General features: G+C 40.3%; 1 protein-coding gene across 2 annotated transcripts; it reads left to right on the top strand.

Annotated features, from left to right (window-relative positions):
- Window positions 1–1,388: 1,388 nt before the first annotated feature.
- LOC108880947 (integrin beta-1) lies at window positions 1,389–22,873 on the top strand. 2 transcript variants are annotated; one of them, XM_051069801.1, is made up of 17 exons: window positions 1,389–1,727; window positions 12,192–12,258; window positions 12,744–12,829; window positions 15,722–15,941; window positions 16,260–16,430; window positions 16,536–16,774; window positions 16,919–17,074; window positions 17,221–17,316; window positions 17,419–17,508; window positions 17,849–17,989; window positions 18,158–18,360; window positions 18,626–18,864; window positions 18,946–19,168; window positions 19,390–19,622; window positions 20,000–20,166; window positions 21,000–21,083; window positions 21,536–22,873. In XM_051069801.1, the coding sequence occupies exons 2-16, from the start codon at window positions 12,192–12,194 to the stop codon at window positions 21,075–21,077; spliced, it is 2,409 nt and encodes an 802-aa protein (XP_050925758.1). In that variant the 5' UTR covers window positions 1,389–1,727; the 3' UTR covers window positions 21,078–21,083; window positions 21,536–22,873. The 2 variants fall into 2 exon arrangements, with proteins under 2 accessions (XP_050925758.1, XP_018528205.1); XM_018672689.2 differs by lacking the exon at window positions 21,000–21,083 and having other exon boundaries at window positions 1,390–1,727.
- The last annotated feature ends 769 nt before the right edge of the window (window positions 22,874–23,642 follow it).

Below are 23,642 nucleotides of genomic sequence, written 5' to 3' on the forward strand. Positions count from 1 at the left end.
TTGTTAATAGCTTAAAATCCAGTTTTCCTCTCTTTAAGGTTGTTAAAATCATCTTATTCTATTTTGTCTATGAAGCTATATTTCATTAACACTGAGTAAATATTAAAACCATGTTTTAAGATAGATACATGGAGATAAGGAGATACATATGATTTTATGCATCATTTCATAAACATTTCTCCCAAAATTCTGCCTGATATATGTGGTATCTGTGCACATTTTTGATTACAATTTAACTCGAAGCTCTGTGGGTTTAATCTCACATCAGTAAAACACTTTATCATGAAGGTAGGTGGCTAAAACAACAATTTCAAAACAGGTTCAAGGCAGTTTTGTACAGGAAATAAGCAAAACTGACATTACAAATTACTGAAACTGAACTTTATATATGAGAGACCAGTTTCTCACTTTGCAAAGGAAGTGGAAGTGGTGGGTAACTCACCACAGCTCAGCTAAAAACACAGCAGATAAACATGGCTGTTTACCTAAAATAGTTCAGTGGAAAGTATCTGTGCCATACTTAAGTATATATCTGAGGTACTTCTTCTTTGCTTTATGATCACCCCTTTTTTGCAACTTTTTATTTCTACCATCACATTTCAGTGTGCATTTGTTCTATAATAATTACCTTTGCCAGACATACATAGATATAAATGGAGATTGCATGGCTGGATTTAACTGTTAAGGGAGCAGAACTTGAACATGGAGTGAGTCAGAAAGACATCAGTCCATCTTCACATTACATTGCCAATACAGATTAAGTTAAAACATAAGATTTAAGGTGGAAATTGTCATAAAATCTAAACATTTTCAGCATATCTGTGTATTCCTCTGGTGTGTCAGTGTGATATTGAGCCACAGGGGTTGGTATGCCAGTTTCCATTAGGAAAAGGTCCATTTTAGTTTTTAAAAAGTGGCATACCACCAGGGAATCAACATATGAGACTAAAACAGAAACTGTATACCATCAACCACTTTTTGATTCCTCTCGAAAAGTGTGTGGGGAGCGGTTTTCTGAGGTTATTTGACCACCGACAAGCAGTTTGGACAGAGAATACTATTCAGTACTTGAGTAAATGTACTCAAACTACTTTCCAATACAGTCCAAAGGTGCAGCTAAATTAAAGTTGCTTTTCTAAGTTAATTTGTGTTTAAAATGTAGGAATTTCTTTCTCACTGTGTGTTTATGTGTATAACACCAGTGTGTATGTGTGTGTGTTTGTGTCTTTGAACCTTCATTGTGTGTGTGTTTACCTGTGTGTGTGAACTGACTTTTCACCACATCCGAGGTTAGGACGGGTTCACTGCTTACCGATGTGTTTGTTCCTTTGCCCTCTGCGTGCCGCGGCTCCTCCCGTTGAGGCGGGGTTTGGATAAGAAAAGAGGTTTGTTGAACTCGGGGGGGTGAAAAAAGCGACTCATCAGGAGCAGCAGCAGGCGAGGCTGTAACGTGTTCGGGCAAGCCGGGGTCCTCCTCGCCCCTTAGCTAAATTTTAACATAACCCATATGTTCATTTTTTAATAAGATAGCCCCACCCGTGTTTTTATCGGTTCCGTACGTGTCACGTAAGAACGGTGCGGCTATTAGCTAAAACAAAGCGGACCCTCATAACCGTTTTAGCTAGTCTTCGCCCAGAGTAACCGTTGAATTTCTTTAAAACCGGACACTTTTTGGTCACAAATGCTGCTGTAAATCACTGGAAACTACATAACAGCGTCAACATAAGGTGAGTGGTGTTATTTTATCTTACATTCGTTACATTTAATCGACGTGCCATGTTTTAAAAAACACACAATGTGAACGACAAAAGGGGAGAAGTGAGGAATGCCTGTCTTCAGGGGCAAAACTTTGGGTGTGGGTTAACGATAACTAGCTAGCGGTCGATAGACAGTTATACTCGTTTCCTCTGAGTCCACACAGGAGGGTTTTTCAGCAGCATATCGTGTGAAATGTTGGTATATTTCAAGCTACACCTCAACCGTGCCCCCTCAATACATCTTAATTTGGCTTTTGTACAGAGAGTAGGCCACAGAATAGCCGCTTTGTATGGCCGAAGAGGGCAGTATGGGTGGTTAAAGTGTGTGAACAGTCCCACATGGCTATTAACAGCATTTATTTGATCATGTAAACCTCCATCCTAAAGTCAAAACTAACGCAGAAGCTTTTAAAGATGTTGATAAGTGTGTATAACCTTAAACATGTCTAAAACGTCCTCACGAAAGTGTTTAGTTTCCTACTTTGGTATCATGTTCATGTTCCTACAGTGGTTTAAATGATTTATATGTAGTGTTTCTAGGTATTTCTGTGGTTCTTTCCCCTGTAGAAAAAGGGAACAGCCTTCTTCATACTCAAGTCAAAACGATTACAAGCTTTTTAAGATTTTACCAAGTGTGAACAACTTTAAACATGTCTAAAAACTTGCTCACAATAGTGTTTTGGAATAATTTTCATATCCCCACAATGGTTTTACTGTGTTTTATGTAGTATTTCTGTTTGTTTTCTCTAGAAGGCACAGGGAAGAGTCTTTAAACTGAAAAGACATGTCAAAAAGCTCAAAAAGTTATTGAGTTTATGAGAAAATTAGGACTTGGTCGTCTGAAATCATGATTAATGACTTCAAAATCATTAATCAGGATTTTTTACTCTAGAACCTTTTCCTGGAAAGTGAATATTGTATTTCAAAGCCGCCTGGTATCCCTGAGGAATGCAGTTAAAGCCTTTGGGTCCATTTGTCCAACCAGGTTGGGAAGATGTTTTCAGCATTTGCATTTCCTCTTAAGACTTGATGTACTTAAATTGAACAAGGATGAAAACCAAGCCTGTAATCCCAAAGTTTCAAACATGTGAGTGAAGTTAAAGCTTGTAAAAGGATATCCTGACACAGACCACAGCTGGACCCCAGTCTGGTCAGGCTGCTTAATGTGGACTGTATAAACTGTGGCTGGAGATACAGTAAGACCAGATTGGTTAACCAGAATCTAAAGTGCCTTGTTCAGCCTTGCCCACAGCTCTGATCCAGAACTGTTGACTGTGCAGAAGTTGGACAAGCCCTGCCTCGTTCACTTCCTGTAAAGGAATTGTAGCCTGAGGGGGTGTTTTTTTTGTTTTGTTTCTCCTTTGTGAATCTCAGGGAGAGGTTTGATTTGTCAGGACTGAGTTAAACTAGTAATCTGCAGATCTTTATTTAGTGACATGGGAATAAAGTGGCTTGGGTTAATTACTGGCCTGGCTTGGTTTAAAGTCAGTGTCGTAATGACATAGCAACGGCGCCGTATCGAGGTGTGAAAACACATATGTGTTTGATCGTGAACAGCGTGTACAGATGGCACGGATACAGACAACATATACACAACAGGCCTGGTAATTGTAGACATGAGGGGAGTCGTGTCTGTAGACTGGAACAGGCTCCCTGTAGATCACTGAGTCACTTCCCTTAGTTACATTGTTGTGATGTTTAAACACAGCGCTGGTTAAGGAGCTAGGAGTGCCATGGACAGTTCGAAGGGTCACTCGGCGTTACTCAACACCAGGTCTTTACCCCAGTTTGTCAGATATGAGTCATGGGTGACGGCTCTTCGAAGGAAGGTTGGACAAAGTGTGGGGGAGTAGGGTATGTTTGAGAATATGTGATCACGCCTCCAACATTGTTCCTTGGGAAGAGGCCGGAAGTGAGATGGGAAGTTTTCAGCTGCTTGAGAGGATGTTTACCTATTTATACATCCACAAGTCATGGAGCGACATTGGCTTTAATTTGGAGTCATACCTCTGGCTACTTAGCTCTGCTTTTGGTCTCTACCAACTCCTGGGGGAAATATCTGGCCAAAAATTGACATAATTAGAGAAGTGAGAGTGAAACAAAACGGTAAACTTGTGGTCTGGACAGATAAACAGTGATCTGAATCACACTATAAGCTGAGAAGAGCTGCAGATTCAGATGATAACTCTATAGGTGATATTTTGTATCATAATAATGATAAAAAATATCTTATATTTGGTTTAAGGACATGTTTTTACTGAAGTGCAGAGTGTACTTGGTGCAAGGAAAAGAAAACAAGCACAAAAATGACAAAACAATCAATAACAAAGAATGAGAGACTACAATACTCTTGAGTATTTGTCATTTTGGCATTTGTAAAGTAATGACATGAATGTCTTGGGTTTTGGATTGTTGTTCGGGTGATTTGAAAACGTCATGTTGGGTTTTTTTAAGTTGTGGTCATGAGAAATAGTGATTTTAATCTATTTCTGGACATTTTCTGAAACAAATAATTAATCAATCCCCAAAACACCAAAGATCCCCCAGTTCCAGCTTATTACTTGTGAGGATTCGCTGCTGATCTTTAGGTTTTGAACCACTTGTTGGACAGTCGAGCCATCTGATGACATTGCTTTAGACATAACGCAATGTTTTTTCAGTTTATGGACTAAACAATAAGTGTCTAATTTTGGTCTTAATCTGTGGTTTTGCCATTGTTTTAGAGCCAAAATTCTCATCACACTCACTCTACATCAGACTGACCGAGTGAACTCTGGGCTCAAGTCAGAGAAAAGTGGAAAAAGCACCCCATATTTCAGTGACGTAGTTTTTCCGCAATGTAGTATGGAGCTGGTTAAGCTGGAATGCGTTATCTCATCTCTCCGAGGACGGCCAGGAGATCGGCATCTCCTCCATATGACAGACTAAAACCCCAAACAGGTCTTTTCAGTTCATCCTACAGCTAAAAGGTGGATTTAACTCTTTGTAGAATCAGTCTCCTACGCCAGCTGAGCACAAAATATAAAGGAGAATTTGTCACAGGTTAAACTCATACATTAATGTAGGACAGTAAAGATTACAATAATCAGTCGTAGTCAGTTGGCTGTCGTGTTAAAAATGTGAACATCAGATCAAACACATTCCTTTCTTGATGCTTTGTCATTAAAACACAGATAAAGAAACAGGCATCACCTGTTAACCCTCCTCTACTCTGATAGGCCTTTTATGTTCAGTATCAACCCTGTTCACTGGATAAAATGGGAGTATTCCTGTTTATAGGTCGGGTTTCCTTCAGTCATGGCAGAGGCAGGCTGCTTCTCCCTGCCCGTTGGGATGGTGAAGCGGCGCCTGGGTGTGGTTAAATTAACAAAATGGATGCAGAGTCCCTGCTGAGTTGTTTGGGGGACTTAATGGGCTGAGAGTGGACTGTGACTTTCAGTGGCAGGTGGGGGGTGCCTGGCTGACCGGGTGGCAAACAGAGCTGGATGTGGAGGGGTGGGGGTGGGCACTTAGCTCATTTTGTGGTCTACCAGATGACCCACCCTGCTTTAACAATGCTGGCTTGTGTTCAATGCCACCTTTCACTTAGAAAAGTTCTTGGCAACAGCCAACATTAGTGTTCTTCATGTGACAGATCTGGGGCACATTGTCACAGTTGTCAGTGCTTTCTGGTAGACAACTATTTCAAGGAGACACTCTTTCTAAATGACTTAATTTTGAATTTCTGTACTCAGTGTAATAACAAAATCTTCTAACAGACTCTTTACATACAAAGATGGGAAAATGAAACTAGTGTGTGTTTAGATTATCATTACATGTATGGAAGACCATCTTGTGCAGGGATGCTCTTTGTTACATGTATCACCTGGCATGAGATCAAAACGATTAAACAAGGACCAACAAAGCCTGATGAGTGATGAGCAGTGGAAATAGTGAAAGCGACAGCAATGAATGCAGTTTGTAGTCGAGTTGTAGTTTTTGCTTAAATGTGCAGCATTTATGCAGAACATACAAGTTCACGTTGGTACATGGGAATCTGATCGGTGTGTACTTCTCTTTTCATGGTAAGAAAGTGAACCACTCATGAGGGTTAGTGATGTACGTTGTGGTTAACCTCTGTTCGCATGAAACGAGGAACCGCTGAGAAACCAGCTAAAGTTGTGGTAGCTTTTGCAATTTGCTCATGATGGTTTACTTCTAGTTGTGTCTGACACATGCATAAAAAGTTTGAACATTAGCAGCTAGTGATTTTGTATTTAAACAGATTAAATGTTATGCATAGACTCTTTTTATAAATTGGATTTACTTGTGTTTATTTCTTGTTAAAAAAACGTGCACATTTTGACTTGTTTTACATGCTTGTTTACAAACTGGTGAATTTTAACTTTAATGTCAGCCAAAAAAAATCAGGTGTCAGACATGTGAGATGATCACAGCTGTTTAGATGTGGCTGTTATTTTTTCTACCTGTGTTCAACAGGAAAAGCTGAGCGTCAGCAAAACATAATTTACAGGAAGCACTAGCTGTAGTTGCTCTCTTTATGAAGATGTGGGGGAGGTGCAGAAATTACATGCTAAGATGTTGTAAGTGTTCAAAGTAATTTTAAATAATTTTCTGTTTATTTTCTGTCATTTTATTTTATCATCACACCGTTTTGTAAAGAAACAGGACCTAGTCTTCACACTGAAAACTAAATGTATAACCTCAGCCGTATGTAGGAGCATGATTAGGCCCAGCTTCTGAAATGTGGTCATCCACAGACTAAACATGGACTTTGCTGAGGATTACTAAACATTTACAGATGTGCCCTGCTCCACCTTTAGACAACACCGGGCTTGTCTTTTTAAAGCTGCATGAGCTGCGGCAGCGAGTCACAGAGGGGTCAGGAAGGCTGATTTTGTTTATCAGATAATACTGCTCTTTCACTTGAACGACACCCACAACATATAAATTATATATTCACCCACGGACCACCAGTTAATGAGACCTTGTTCCTTCACACTCCCAGCTCAGGACATTTCTGTGGCAGTCTAAATCTACCAGACATAAAACCCTAGTAGACTTTATTGTGCAGTATTTCAGATTATCAGTGAGAGGAAGTCTACTGCCTCAGACTTTGTTTCTCTAGTTAATAACAGCCGATAAGGCTTTGCACCTCTGTCAGTAAGCAGGAAGAAGTAAACAAAGAAGTAGTGATGAGACATGTCTGCGTGGTCTGAGTCAAAGCCCCACGTTCACCTCCTGTTTTTAAGTGTGACTGAAGCTGACCCTGACTCAGGGAAAATCCCAGATCTATTTAAGTAAAAGAATTTTACCTGGTCTCCTTGCACTTTCTTATTGAACAGATTTAGTATTTAGTTTCTACTTCCTGCTGTAAGCTTTAGTGTTGTCCCTCACTTGGAGAAAAGCATGAGTAAATTTAAAATGTAAAAATCAAACATTGCTGTGAAGCAGTTCTCACTGGTGTGCAACATTCGTCTACAATGGCCCGCTACAACCAGAAATATTAAAGGGAGAGTGACCTCAGCGTTAAAAAAATCTGGTGGTTGACACATTTCCATTATTAATCCCTCAAACGACATCTATCCCTAAAGTTTTCCATCAGAAGTTATGTTTGTTGTGTCTCTCATTCACCACAGAAAAGTCACCAAAGGAATGCCAGTGTAAAGTAGGCGTAGATGTCGCACAGCGAGTCGATTCTTTGCAGGACAGGAAGACGTGTGAGCAGAAGAATGTTCTTGGTGAATTTACATCAGAGAGAGAGAGAGAGAGAGACACACACTCTGGTCCCTGAGGCGTACTTTCAGACAGCAGATTGAATCAAAACGCCTCTGACGCTGATGGCGGCAGGCAGTGGACCATAACAGTGAACCGTTTGGAGGGCTGAGGGTTGAGTTTCAGTTGGCTCTTCCCAGCAGCTGTTGGAGGAGATTCTTTACTATAAAACATTTGTCTGGGGTTGTGCTTCACTCACACTGCTTGAGCTGAAAGCTTGGCTGCTGTTGTTGGATTTTAGGAAGCAGGTAGCATTTACGCATCCAAACTACTTCATGGAAAAGCATGAAAAAAAGGAAGACACGTTTAAGAGTTACTGGGTTGAGGGTGGTCTCTTTTAAGGCCAGAACATCATCAGACTTTAACAGCCCAACCTTTCCAGGCTTTGAAGTCGTTATTAAAGCAATGCAGTGTAACTTTTCCTGAGCAACAGCGCCCTCTGCAGCCATGAGCAGGAATCAATTATGTTGGTCTCCGATTTGGAGCGGTTAAGTGGTTTTCATGTGCAGAAGACAAAGCTGCTTGACCTGAGCTCTGACTGCGTAGTCCTGCTCACTGAACTTAAACATGGCTGAACGGTGACCATTACCCACGATCCCCAGCTTCTGAAGCAGGAAGTGCTATTGCTGTAACAAACACACCACACTCCATTTATAATTGTTGAGATTTCCGTCGAAGACGTGAAAAACTCTCAGCTAAACAGTTGTCAGTGAACATAACACCAGACCTATTTGAACTGCTGAAAAAAGTCTCACGACCATGTTTGAGAAATGCCTGGCACAAACTGGTTACTGTTAACAGGGGTTGGACTGTAAATGAAAAATTGTGACATTAACATTAAGCACTGTGAACAAAAGGCGTGTGCTGTGATCCCGGTCTTCCTTCAGTGTGACCATACAAAGTCATGATTCGACACAGTTTACTCTGGTTAATCTAAACATTTGGCTTTCAGGTCTGTCATCACTTATACTCACAGGCCATAGTTTCTGCTTGACAATATAAGAGGGAGGTTTAAAAAGGTGGATGAGTAGAGTAAGACTTCCTTCCCTCTATCAGTTTTTACCTTTTGTTGACATGGATTTTTCTCAGCATATAGGTGAGACAGGTAAAACACACCAGCTTCACCTGTGTAGTTTGGATTAAAAACAACATTAACTAGAAAATGCATGTGAATGCTGATAGCCGAATGAACTGCTGAAGCAATGCTGAAAATGGCAGCAATTGTTGAAATGGAGCAGAAAAACTTAAAGGTTGAAAGGCAAAAGTAATTTCTGAAGCGATGCTTAAAATGGCTTGGGAAAGGGTAGATGCAGATGCTGAAAGTTAAAACCAGTAGCTGAAGCATTTATTTGAGTAGCAAAATTGCTGAATAGCTGAAAGTATGTTCAAGTAGTTAGATGCCAAAAAATAAAAAAAAAGAATAAAAAGAAAAGAAATTCACATAAGACACAGCTAGTAGATGTCGCTGCATGAATGTTGATCTAATTTCTGTAATAATCAGCCAGAGCTGCAACATTTATATATATATATTTATATATAAAGTCAGATGAGGAAATATGTTCAGACTGCTTGGATAATCTACATGTGATTTTAATTACGTTCCTCATTGCAAAAGATGTCAATCAAAATCTTCTGCATTAGTTAAGATATGAATAAACCAAAAATGTCAACAACCAATTAAAGAATTCATTCAGTCAGTGTTCTTGTTAACTGAGTTTAACTGACTGTGCTGAATTCACCACATACCAGTCAGACCTTCCTTTATCATACTTCACAGTTAGGCGGCGTTTTACCACAGTCTGTTATGGATTAGGTCTCTTCACTCAGTGTCTTATCAGCTGTGACGTTGGCAGCGAGGAAGCAGCACTGTCTTTTATGTCCCGCCATTTCTGTTGAACTAGTGTCGTCTACTCCTCCAACAGTCAAGACTCTCATTCAGATATGACGGGTGAGCTGAGCTTGTAGCTGTTTACAATGCTATGAAGGCAAGGAAAGGCAGATTTCATGCAGAAAGGCAACCCTTAAATGCTTTATAGTTAAAATAATAAAAACCATAGAAGCAGCAAAAGCACTTAGGATAAAAACAAGACAAACAAAAGCAGAACAGACAAGAAACAGAGCAAAAACAATGAAGCTAGGAAGTAACTTTAATTAAAAACATCAGTAAACAGCTTGGACTTAAAGGTAGTCTTAGCTCAGAAGGCTTAGAAGAAGCTCTTTTTTTTTCTTTCTTTCTTTCTTTTTTTTTTTTTTTACAACCAATAAACCTGAACTAGCTGACTTAAGAGATCTGAAGATTTCCTACTGCATCAGGAGATCTGATAAATATTCCATTCAATGATTTATTGGCAAGAAGTATAAATTTGTTTATCTACGAGAGACCAGTGGCCAATGAAGTTATCTGAAGGCTGGAGTTATAAGCTGAGATTTTCTGACTTTATTGACATTTTATTCAAGCTGTCATGAAATTTACAGGTGACATGAAATCAGTTAAAATACATCCTCCCTTATTTATCATTGTTGAACATGTACCCATTACTTGTAGATGTAGATTTAAGGAAAAAATAATAAGTTTTTATTTTTATTGTAAATCAGTCAAAATGTAGATTAACACAACAGACAAGCCTCTTTTCAGAGTTATCATGCACCAGGATCATTACCACGGATGCCAGTGCCTCCATCTAACGCCATTATGTGACACACACACAGGGTTTGGACACCCCCAAATGCCTCCCAATCTGTCAGCTCTCTGCAATTTGCAGTCCTGTGCAGGACGAGCCCCAGAGCAGTAAACAAAGGCTGGTGTTCAGGAATGTTTGGGAGGAGCCTTAATAATGTAGAAAGTCTTTCCAGTTGGTGTTTGGTTTGACTTTTATTAAACATCTCGCTGGGTTGCATGTTGAACATTTTATCTTTGTCTTTCCACACGGCTTTGTTTGTGTGTAGTGTCTATTGATCAACAGAAATAATCATCTGAAAATAATTCCCATCTGTTGTCCTGTGGCCAGATGCTAAAAGGCTGCATAAAAATGAAATAAAAATCACATTTCTTTTGCTGTTTTATGTTAGATGTCATCCAGAGTGGCATATTTTGTCTGAGTGTCATCATGACTTTCTTTCTCACCCTTCCCCACAATAATATGATAACTATCACTAAACTGCTCAGAGGAAGCTTGTATTTAAGTTGGTCATTTGGACTTGTCTCACAGGATGTGGTTGTTTTGATGCCTGTACCCTCTTTCCCACACTGCACTGCTGCAAATATAGGACACTTTTACCCTGAGCGTCTACTGGAGAACATACAGTCACTGGTTAACTGTAAAATATCCTTTTCTTGTGTAGTGTAAAAGGATATTCACTGACACTTTTAAGCATTGGTGAATTAGCTTAATATCCATCAGGGACAGACTATTTTCCGGCACAGCTGTTGACTCAGCTACTGTCAACACTGCCTGATTTCCTCTGTGTATTTTAGTGGGGCAAACACACAGAAAGTTGGTCTGAGTTTCTAAGTATGAGGGTTGGGCAGATAGTCAAGGAAGTGTGTCACTGGAGTTTAGGGGGATGGCAGAGTTTTTAGGAGGAGGCATGGAAAACAGCCTGACCAAATATGGGAACACACACATACATGTGAACACACCTACTTACACCTCTTTCCTTTGGTTTCTGCTGTGTTTGAATATTTTCAAGTTGCTGTCCCTCTAACGGCCTTTAGAGATTTTCTGTTTTTCGTGTTATGGCTGGGTCATCAGCAGCTCAGCTCAGCTCAGTGTGGTAAAGAGGACTGTTCAATTAACCACAGTTATTCCTTCCTAGTTTATATACTTTAGTGTGGCAGCTTGAATTTGTGAATTAAAGGTGCTGCTGCTCAGTTTCGGTCCTTACATGTCCACTGTTACACTCATTATGAGTAACACTGGTGAAGACTAAACACCAAGTGTAACTGTCCTTTACGCAACATTTTTATTAGTTCTTTTCAAGCCTCTCTCTGTCTTTCTTGTCGATCCTTATCTAAAATATCCACCTTTCACTCAGGCCTGCAACAGCATGGTTGTTTCCAAACCACAGTCAGAAAGCAAGTATGTTGTAAGCATGGTGGTTAGTGGGAGTGTTGATGAACTGGCAGCTAAATGCAGAGAAGTTATTCCTCTACATTTGAAATAGGCAAAAGTGAGTAAACCTCCCCTCTGCTGGTATCTGAGGTAAATCACTTCAATGTTAAACCTGTTTTTTTTAAGAGATAGAAAGGCCATGAAGACATTTGCAAGGAGGAATTGTTGTGTTAATGGTGTATGTGCAGCTGTATCACAAAGAAAAAGTGAAAACACTGCATCGAAACCTGGTACCTGACAGTGGTATACTAAGTGGGTTTGGGATGTGGGCCAAAAAAACAACCTTTTCCTGTGTTGGCACATGTGGTGGTTGTGCGATCGCACTTTTAGATGTTCTGTCAATATGAATCTCTTTGATAAAATGCCTCTGTGTCACACTAAGCTTCTGTAACCACCACAGAATACATATGATCTTTACACACACAAAAAATACTGCCATCTTAGATTTACTCTGCTCTTGGACACATGTATTTGCCTTTGCAGTGTACCAAATGTTGATCTGTTTGCTTCATCCAGCACTGAGTTTTTTATATTTTTCTTGTTACAGATGGATCTGCGGTTACTTTTAATAGCCTCGTTATCAGTGGTCCTTGGTGGCAGCTGGGCACAGCAAGGTAAGAACACAGATGTTGTAAATTTGCTTAGATGTAGCTCTGTCTGTTTTAACTGTTAAATATTAGCTAATTCATCATGTAGCATGTGTTTTTAGCTCTGTGAATGGCCGTTTGGACGTTTGTCTTTCTGCAATGCCCACAAGCCTCTGGTTTTAAGTGCAGAGTGTAGTCCACTTACAGGATGGACTAAAACCTGCTGTCTTCCATTTTGTAGTCTTCTAATGTAGCACTCCTTCATTCATGGTTTTATGACTCTGTGGGTCCAGTTGGCCGGTGCTGGGAGGCCTTTTTTTTTTTTTTTTTAACAAGGTGAAGTCATCTGTTGGTGAGCTGCCTCGAGCTTTTCTCAGCATGACTCAGTTTTCTGAACTGGGAAGAGGGTTGTGTTTTGCAGCCAGAAACTAAAGCTGGTTTGAGTCAGTGAACTAATGGAAAATCTGTTTTGTCATCTTGGCTAAAAGGAACTTGTGTGTTGTCTTTTTCAGAGGGAAGCATATGCACCAAGGCAAGCGCGCAGTCATGTGGCGAGTGCATCCAGGTCGCAGAGACATGTGGATGGTGTTCAGATGAAGTGAGTTGAATCGCTGAACTGTTTTATCACATGAATGAAACCTTATCTAGAACATCTTAAACTGTGGGTGTAGCAGCATTAGAGCTTCCTCTGCGGTTTGTTTGGCAGCTTTGACAAATGCACACAGCTGGTAGTCATTATCTTGTGCATGAAATAATACTATCTGTAGTGATAAATCATGTCATCTTTGACAGTTTTAACATCTCAAAAAAAATCTGCATACAACAGACGAGTCAAAGTTCAGTCTATTTAAAACAATCATAAAGACAACGCAATTTAAATGACAAAATATGATTTGTAATGGCTAATTTGGAAAAGGAGGTCAGGTTCAAAAAGAGAATATTTCCCCTTATTTCCTCAAATTAATTTTGTCGTCTGTAGATGCACATGAAAATAAATATACACACCTTAAGAAACTAAACAAAAAAATGAAAAAACAAAATCTTATTCATGTTATTGACCTAATTACCTAACCTTTAAATCTGTTTCATAACGTGTGTGTGAGAGACAGGTTGACAACTTTGGTTAAGTGCAATAAAAGCTTTCCAAAAAGTATTAGCCTCTCTAAAACCAAAATATCAGCATTTTTTTTAATGCACACCATCTGGAAACAGTGGTGGGGACGCTAGCAGCTCTGCATCAGGAAACTAATCCTGGTCAGAGCACTAGCAGCCCCCCCCAAACAAGCACAGCAGGACAGGCTTTACATACATGATATACATAAACCATACTTACCCTGTAAGTACACATACAAATGCAGAGTAGCAGTAGAGAGGTAAGAGATTAAAGAGATTTGTTCCCTCCTGCTTTTCAACCAGAGGCGAGTCACCGCGGCTGCTCCATTAATTGTAAACATGAGTTCTGCTGCTTCTTTTCTCACAGTGGAAACTTTGGCTGTGCAATCCTGTTTAATTAGATGTTTTCTGTACCTGAGGCGAGTGCACTGTATGTGCTGTGGCAGCGAGACACTGACTGAAAACACTGACTTACAGGAGCATGAACATGAGGTCACAATGAAACGTTTATTCACAGCTGGAATATATCAGCAGCCTGCAGGACAAACAAATGACGTATGTTATAGAATTTAATGTCAAGCTGGGCAACAAATGTTGAAGTTTCTTTTTATTTCTACATGAAACAAGCTGATGAACAGCTTCTGCAGTTTCACTCTGCAAGACTTTGAACTTATGAACATGAGGTTAGTGTAAATCAGTGGAACAAGGCAGTAAATTAGCCTAATTTTACTGTGATATGAGAGTGTGAAAACCCTGCTTCACTATGGTAACTTCAAACCAAAAAATCTCCTGGAAACAAACCTTTGTAATCCAGAGGTTTACTGCAGTTTTGTAGATAACAGCACACACAAGAGGAGCTCACATGGTACCACGTGAAATTTAGTCAACGGTCACATTAGCTAAAAATATCAGGCCCTTTCTGCTAAAATCAGTGTTTTTTTCTTAACTTAAAATCTCTTTTTCTAGTTAAGCAGCAGAGATATCTGAGGTTACTGGACGTAAGTGTTTACCCACATCACTGATGGTTTACAATCTCTATAATCTGTTTACCTGGAACCATCAGCGTCATCCCCGAGATATCATCTCATCAGTTTACTTATTTCTCTGATGTTTACCTCTGTGAGTCAGTACACTGAGAAAGTGTTCATCAAGGCCCGTGTCATGGTGAATTACTAAAAACATTTCTCAGGGTTGGGTGTTTCTGTCAAGACAGAGCTGCGTTCTTGTTAAATCTTGTCAGCGTTTCTCAGTAAGACGGGTGACTGATGTCCACCCTCAGTTTATGAAATTTCATAACTGCAGGTTGGTGGTCTCTTTTTTTTTTTTTTTTTTTTTTTTTTAACCGGATGAGGTGAAATATCTGCAGCATTGAAGAACATTTGGTTTAATCTTCTTACACCCTGAGTTTTAAGTCTGAGAGAACGCTTGATGATCACACTAAATCAACTAAACTGAAAATCCTTCTCTGTATGTCTCCTTCTCATATTTACATTCTTGTCTGTACTCCCCCTGCAAACTCAGTGTTCCTCAGAACAAAAGGTGTCTTCTATTTCTGTGGTTTTAAAACTTTTGCATTAAATCACATCTGATTTGTGTGGCGAGACGCAGAAGAAACCAGCCTCCGTGGATCATGTGGTTTTGAAAGAATTGGGTCAAAGCATTATTTTTGTTTTGACTGAGCTCATTGTCTCAAGTTCTCCTCCACTATGCCTTGTGGGATATCATGTGCATCCAATCTATATTCTTAGCCAGGCCTGCAAGTCATCTGTTTCTCCTTGTCTTCTGTTGCTTTCGACCAATGGCCTAAAAAAACTGGTAAATTTGATTGATTTGCAGGAGCCTCATTGACTGAAAACCCACTTTGACTTCATCCTAGATTCTACTCAGTACTCAATCATGTCAAAGTTGCTGAAAATTTCATCTGCAGTATTATAATGCCGCAGAGATCAGTGAGTTTATTAGTTACAATCATTGAACTGTTACTTTAGGCATCAAGATCCTTTATTTTTCCTACAAAATCTTCATTGCACAAGTCTGTGAACCTGTAAAGTGACACATCAGTTTTTATTGAAACGTGCAGTTGTTCCTGAGACATGTTTGTCAGTATGTATTGTGTAACCGTGCAAGTTGTCAACATGTCTCTTCATGCAGTTCCTGCACATTTACAGCACCATTCCAGATGTTTCTTTAAGTACATCACATGTGAAAACTACCTTCCTTTACTCTCATCTTTTTATCTGTTACATCAGCAGCAGACAAGCATCTCCACTTTAACACAACTTAAGTCCAAGGAACAATATTTAAGAAACTGATTTAGTATCTAGTACAAATTTCCCTTAAAATATTCCTCATAACAATCTCTTTTGCTGTTCTGCAGAACTTCCTCACTGTGGGTCAATCCAAGTCAGCTCGCTGTGATGACCTGGAGTCCCTGAAGAAGAGAAAGTGTGCTGCGAACAAAATTGAAAACCCACGTGGAAGCATCGCCGTCAATAAGGACAAGCCCGTCACCAACCGCAAGGACGTGGCTGAGAAACTGAAGCCCGAGGACATCACCCAGATCCAGCCCCAGAAACTCACACTGACGCTCAGATCTGGTAAATATTCAACGTCTGCAGCCAAATCTTTCAGCGCTTTGCCAGAGCAGGAGAAAAGTCTGGCTGCGACTGTAAATATTTTGGTAGTTTACTGGTGTGTGGTATCAGGGAAAACCAGCCTGAGTCAGCCCTCCATCAGCTCTGGAGCAAAATTAGAAGTCATTATCTCTGTGTAAAATATGTTTTGGAAAAGAGTAGGTGAATGCAGCCAGTTTTATCTCTGCTGTATGGAAAAGAAATGAGTTTACAGAAATTAAAACACTGATGTCACATTGCATAATCCCTAAGGACTAAAAATGTCCATTCTTTGTCTTTCAGGTGAGCCCCAGACTTTCCAGCTGAAGTTCAAGCGTGCTGAGGACTACCCCATCGACCTGTATTACCTTATGGACCTCTCCTTCTCCATGAGAGATGATTTGGAAAATGTCAAGAACCTTGGCACTGACCTCATGGAGGAAATGAGGAAGATCACCTCAGACTTCAGGATTGGTAAGGAAAACTTAACTCCCAATAAAAGGGATAATAAAAACTGTAGTGTTACAAATAGTTTTTACAATCCTTAGTAAAATACATTCTCCTTTTCCTCCCCTTAAGGTTTTGGCTCCTTTGTGGAGAAGACGGTCATGCCTTACATCAGCACCACGCCAGCCAGGCTCCTCAACCCCTGCACAGGAAATGAAAACTGTACCAGCCCCTTCAGCTACAAGAACGTCCTGAAACTGACAGAGGACGGAGACGAGTTCAATAAGCTAGTCAGTCAGCAGCAGATCTCAGGGAACCTGGACTCTCCAGAAGGGGGCTTTGATGCCATCATGCAGGTGGCAGTCTGCGAGGTGAGAAGGGACTGGACTCAGTAGTGTGTGTTTTAGTGGCTGGCTCTTGTGTCAACAATCAGTAGATTAAAGCTTATTTAGACAAGAGTTTATTCTAAAGGACTAAAATATTAATGAAGAGATTGTTTGTCTTGGTCATTTTAGAAAGATATCGGCTGGAGGAATGTGACTCGTCTGCTGGTGTTCTCCACTGATGCTGGTTTCCACTTCGCTGGAGACGGCAAACTGGGCGGGATCGTCCTCCCCAACGACGGGAGGTGTCATCTGGAGAACAACATGTACACCATGAGCCACTACTACGTATGTATTTAATTGGCAATTGAATCCAGTCGGACTGAGCATGTGAAAGTTGTCTCTCAACATTTGACCATACAGTTCTTTTATTAATATTTCTCTGTGTGTGTGTGTGTGTGTGTGTGTGTGTGTTTCTGCCTGTGTTACTTCAGGACTACCCCTCCATCGCCCATTTGGTCCAGAAACTTAGTGACCACAACATCCAGACCATCTTTGCTGTCACTGAGGAATTCCAGCCTGTTTACAAGGTAAACTTTGTTTTCTGTGCATTAGCAACTCTTTATTTAATGTATATCATATAAATCTAAAGTAAAGTGCACATTTAAGACTTGTTTTATTGTCTCTTACAGGAGTTGAAGAATCTCATTCCTAAATCAGCCGTTGGTACGCTGTCCTCCAACTCCAGCAACGTGATCAAACTCATTCTTGACGCTTACAACGTGAGTCAAACAGGATGTCTGACTGTCCCTGCCTTTAAGAGATAAGACTTACAATTTAATTAGGATTTATACCTGATTTAATTTATATTTTACACACTATTTTGAAATGATCCTGGGGGAAAATGTCCTGTGTCTAATTTTTCCCAGGCTAAATTAAGATTACTGTGAAACTCCACTAGGGGTCATGTATTCACAAGTTTTGTGCAAAGGCAGATAATTAGTCAGTGAAAACTGAAAGCTGAAGGCAGGATCACAGTCCTGTCTTCTTCCTGTGTAACCCACCAAAGCTGACAGCCTATACTGAGTCTTCAATCTCTTCTCTCTCTTCTCTTTTCGAAAGTCTTTGTCATCTGAAGTCATTCTTGAAAACAGCAAGCTGCCAGAGGGAGTTTCCATCACCTACCAATCCATCTGTAAGAACGGTGTTGAGAGCTCAGGAGATAACGGCAGGAAGTGCTCCAACATCTCCATCGGAGACGAGGTAGATACAACTCTTTCTGATTTTAAAAAGTCAATTCAAAATAAACCAGAAATAAGAAACACTTCACGATCTAATAATCTGAGTCATGTGTGGAAAATGGCACAACAAGCTTCAAAGCATGCTCCTCATTCAGTTTAATGACCCTGTAAACTCTCCTCTGGTTCCCAGGTGTTTTTCAAGATTTCCATTGAATCCCAGAAGTGTCCATCACATGGCAAGTCTGAGATCATTAAAATCAAACCCCTGGGCTTCACTGAGGAGGTGGAGGTGGTTCTGAACTTCATCTGTGACTGTCAGTGTGCTGCAGAAGGACAACCCAAAAGTAAAAAGTGCAGCGGAGGCAACGGGACCTTCGAGTGTGGAGCCTGCAAGTAAGTACGAAGCCAGAAGATTTACCAGATCAGTGCTGCTGAACCATGTGCAATGGAGCTTCAAGGAACTGTATGCTTTCAGTTTCCAGCCACAGCTGTTCATCTTTAGCAGGCTTAGTGATAAATGAAATCAAACACTGTTGGATTTGGGGCTTCTGTGTTACATGGTTCAGTAGAGAACCAGTGTTCTTGACCTGAATTATTTATTGTTTTTTTTATTCTCTGCTCATAATGCTCAACTTTGACCTCTCATCCTCTGCGTCAGGTGTAATGAGGGGCGTATTGGGCTTTCTTGCGAGTGCAGCAAAGATGAAGTCCGGACAGAGGACCTGGACGCCAACTGCCGAAAAGACAACGGAACAGATATCTGCAGCAACAGCGGCGACTGTGTTTGTGGCATCTGTGAATGCAAGAAGCGGGAAAATCCAGCAGAGGTTTACAGTGGAAAATACTGCGAGTGCGACAACTTCAACTGTGACCGCTCCAACAACAAGCTCTGTGGAGGTGAGGACTGTATGAATAATAGAATTTGAGACACTGGTTTCATTGTAAGCTCTGTGGTAACCTTTGCCTGTGCTTCACCAGGACACGGACGCTGCGAATGCAGGAAGTGCATCTGTGATGCCAACTACACAGGCAGCGCCTGCGACTGCTCCCTGGACACCTCCACCTGCCTCGCCAAGAACGGGCAGATCTGTAATGGTCGCGGCACATGTGACTGTGGAATCTGCAAATGCACCAACCCCAAATTCCAGGGTCCAACATGCGAGACTTGTCCAACCTGTCCCGGTGTCTGCACTGAGCACAAGTAAGTCTGCGGCTTTCACACATGACTGGAAATTCTTTTGAGATTGAGAAAACTTAAAATACAGTGATCCTGCTGATCAAAGATATTAACATGTAAGTTTAAAGGTTGTATTCCAGGATGAGGATGAACTTTCAGTGATAAACAGTTCACACAAATGTTTTGCAACTTGATAGATTTCACACTGTGAAGAGTTAATCAACCCTCCATCTATGATTCCACAGAGACTGTGTGCAGTGCAGAGCATTTGACGCTGGTCCGAAGAAGGAAACATGTGAGCAGGAGTGCAGCTACTTCAACCTGATAAAGGTGTCGGATCGCGACAAGCTGCCCCAGCCCACAGACCAGAGTTACCCACTGACTCACTGCAAAGAGCGAGATGCCAACGACTGCTGGTTCTACTACACCTACGCCATCAGGAATGACACTAAGGAGGTCTACGTGGTGGAGAACTTGGGTAGGATTGGATTGTTAACTTTTCTATGAATTAATGAACTACTAGCAGCGCTATGGAGCGATGCATTTTATTATTCCTTGTTTCATGTCTCATACACATGCATGAGTATGCAGGTGACACAGTATGCAGTCCTGCATGTGACAATGACATGCCAAGAAACACAGCAATGTACCAGACAGATGCAACCAAAGACGTTCACATGTTCACTCTGTGTCATGCAAACCGTGGGTGGTTCCAAAAATAAACAGAGTAATTTGTCAGTCAAAGACAACACACCTTCTGTTTTGAAACCAGTGGCTCTCTTTTCATCTGTGGTGATTTTTCTTCTCATCAGCAGTGGGTTTCATTTGGTTTCTTGTGCATTTTCTGTGATGCAGAGTGCCCAGCGGGACCTGACATCATCCCCATCGTGGCGGGTGTGGTGGCGGGCATCGTGCTGATCGGCCTCGCCCTTCTGCTCATCTGGAAACTGCTCATGATCATCCACGACCGCCGGGAGTTTGCCAAATTTGAGAAGGAGAAGATGAACGCCAAGTGGGACACGGTGAGTCAGTCGCACCTTAGTAAAAAGGTTTGAGTTAGAATCACTTTTAGACTTTCCTGCTCTTACACATGTATGGAAAAGCATCAGAGCATTTATGGATGTAAAGAAGCTCTGAGACCCTCACTGTCCTTGATCAGCCTGAGCTCCATGATCTCATGTTAAGTCTTTCTTCTCTGAGGGAGCGGCCTTCCCCTCATCTGACAGTGCTGCCTCTCACTGTCCACACAGCACAACTGCACAACCATAAAAGGCAAGGAAGCTGAGAAAGAGGAGGGCTGATAGAGCTGCACTACTGCTCACTGTTGTTTCTTAGTCACAGGAGGAGTGATTATGACTTCACAGGCAGCATTTGTGGGAATTACCTGTAAAAAATAATTAGTTATTATATTATTTAAGTAGACATTAGCAGAGAGGTCACAGTCAGGATTGTTTTCAGTGTCTTTGGCTTTTTTTTTTAATGATAATCTTGTCTTATTTATATTGAGAATACTTTGTTATTTATTCCCAGTTTATACCAGGCACAGTTTGTGTATTTTTGCCAACATTTAAAAAGATAATCAAGGAAAATAAACTGACTGAAAAGTAACAAATCACAGTTTACAGAATACAAAAAACAACATACTACTTGCACAGGAAAAGAGATCATAATTGCAATTGAAAAAGGTAAATAGTGACCATAACAACACAACAGTAATTACATTTCTTCCCAATCTTTTCTGCTTTACTGAACATTTTTCCTCAGACTTTTATTCCTGTTCTTTCCGCTGTTTCTATTTATTTCCTTTTCTTCTGTTTTCCCTTTCATCCTCCCCCCTTTTCTCTCTCCATGTTAGCAAGGGAACCCCATTTACAAGAGTCCTATTAACCAGTTCCAGAATCCCAGCTATGGGAATAAAGCCGCTGCTCTTTAGATCCAAGTTTGTATCACCTGTTGCCTTTGTGCACTTGGCGCATGAACTTTGTCTGTGCAGTTTTACACTTTGATCGACTTTAAGCAGCCAGAGTGCGATGAAATGAAAGGTGTGGTGACTGCATGCTGTGAAATTAGCATGTTTAACCATTATATTGAGGTGAATTGTTTGTTACTAATTTTAGTCGGTTTTCCAGAAAAAAAAGTCTTAATATGAGCAAATAAAATAATTTAATTCATAAATTACTGTTCAGCTAATCTAACATGTTTGACCAAACTATTGCCTCAAGCCAAATAGTTGTTGACTTTTCTTGTTTGTTTTCATACTGAAACTGTTTAGCTCACTGATGTTGAATTTCTGTTGTCATGACACCTCAAACCTGAGCCACATGAAGGTTTGACAAGTGCTGTGATTTGTCAGCCTGATTTCTCACCACTTGTTTTCTCTCTCTCTCTCAGGGTGAGAATCCCATCTACAAAAGTGCCGTAACAACTGTCGTCAATCCAAAGTACGAGGGCAAATGATGGAGCTTTGCCTTCACTGTGACAACACTGTATGGAAAAGAGAAATGGGCCGGGGTGCAGGGAGGGGCGGGTTTTATAATGCTCTCACTGTTTTTTTTGTTTGTTTGTTGTTGTAGTCACCAAATGATAGCAATGCATTTTGCCACTATTTCAGTTTGTTTTACTAACTTGGTTTGTTTTCTATGCATCATCTGAAACGTGTACAGTCTGTGTAAATGTGAGGTTTTATATTGTATTTTTTGCCTCTGCAGAACTTGAGAGAATGTGTTCTGAATTGTTTTTATTTCGGCCACAGAACTGGCAAAGTAACTGAAAGCCTAGCTGTGCCTTTTTTTTTTTATATAAAACCATCAAGCCATCAGTGTTTTGTTGAGGGTTGAATTGGATGTTGATAATGGGCAACAAATGAAGTGTTCCTTCCCAAACAACCATGTATACAATGTTGAGTAGGCAGTCAGTCAGTGATTCAAAAACACAGGTGAGCGAAGGTCTTAAGATTGATCTGCTGTCTGAGCAAAGGTTGTTTTGTGTCTGCAATCATTTTGACTGAGTGGATATCACTCCTTTTTAAAATGTCTCTTTGGATTGAACTCTTCAAATGTAGCGGCAGCTGGCCATGTGTGGCAGCAGTGAATTGTGTACAGTATGTTTTGGGTTCTGTGTAAAGCCATATATGTATTCACAGAACAGGGTTGAAGGCGTTAGTATTTTTTCTGAGTGACTTAATCCATCTGAACAATCAATTGAAATGTATCTTTATCTACAAAAGATATTTTCTTGGGCTGCCTTTCTAGGTGAAAGGACATCAGCGTACAGTAGTTTTACTGTTTGGCTCCAGGTTTTACTTGCTTAATTTAAAAGCCAACTCAGGTCCTTAATTCTTCACAGCAATGCCAAATACACAAACCTGCCTTATCTGCTAACTAAATTTGCTTATTGAAATGCCTTGTCTTATTTGTAGAATATGAACTGGGCCAGTCCCAGTTGTGTTTTTTAAAAGTCAGTAATTCCACCCAACTGTTCAGTAGTGCCTCGATCAAACATTTTTTTACTCAACTGAAATATGGTTGGATATCATGTTCTTTTGTTTTAAAGATCAGAGGTAAGGGAACGGTCTAAAGTTTTTGGTCTGGTTTTTGTAAAGGAAAAAAAAGGTTACACAAATCACCATTGTTTTAAGTGCCTTTTTTAATTTCTACAACACATTCACATTTGCAATTCTGTATTTCTGAAATTATTTATTGAATAAACGTTCAAAACAATTTACCCCAATTTTGTTAAGATATTATTGTGAGATTACTGTTTTCTGGATTTGTTATTTTCTCATTGGTGTGTTCAGTACCAGGAGGTGTTTTATTGCTGTGCATGAACCTGTTGGAAAAACTGAGTTGGGATGAGAGCAAATCATCTGCTCCTGTCCGTCAACAAAGCTCAGGCCAAAGGACAAAGGGTTATTGATCAACGCCTTGTAGATAATCCTGACGAACAGAAGCAGTGTCAGAAGAGTTCTAATTTTATCTGTTGAAATCTAACACCAAATCCACCTTTTAAAATTCCTGGTAATTATTTAAAAAAAAAAAAAACAAGTGCCACGATGTAGAGTGTTGTTTCTCTTTTTATAACAAACTTTTGCGAAAAGATCAAGTGCAATAAAGTCCTTTTGGCTTTGTTTTGCCCCCTTAGATACAATTAGATTAACATGTTATTGAGCTGAAAAGGCAAAGCGTGTTCACAGCTAATACTGGTTTGATATAGTTTTTCTGTTTACAAGACTTATGAAATGAATTGATACATAAAAACTTCATTGCATTGTTTGCTTTACTTTTAAGGCTCAATACTTCTGCACGGTACTGTAAGTAAGTAAAATAAACATAAGTAAAACGTTTAAATTGAATCCTGGGCTAACAAAAACATATAAAATAGATCGTTTAACTTGATTAGAACGTAAAGAAATGGCCGAAGCTCAGACTTCTGACATCTGCAGCCAATCACGTTTCGCTCCATCCCCTGTGGAACGTGACGCCACAAGCCCGGGGGCTCT

The sequence above is a fragment of the Lates calcarifer genome, linkage group LG4 (genome assembly GCF_001640805.2).
Source record: "Lates calcarifer isolate ASB-BC8 linkage group LG4, TLL_Latcal_v3, whole genome shotgun sequence".
Lineage (NCBI taxonomy): Eukaryota > Metazoa > Chordata > Actinopteri > Centropomidae > Lates > Lates calcarifer.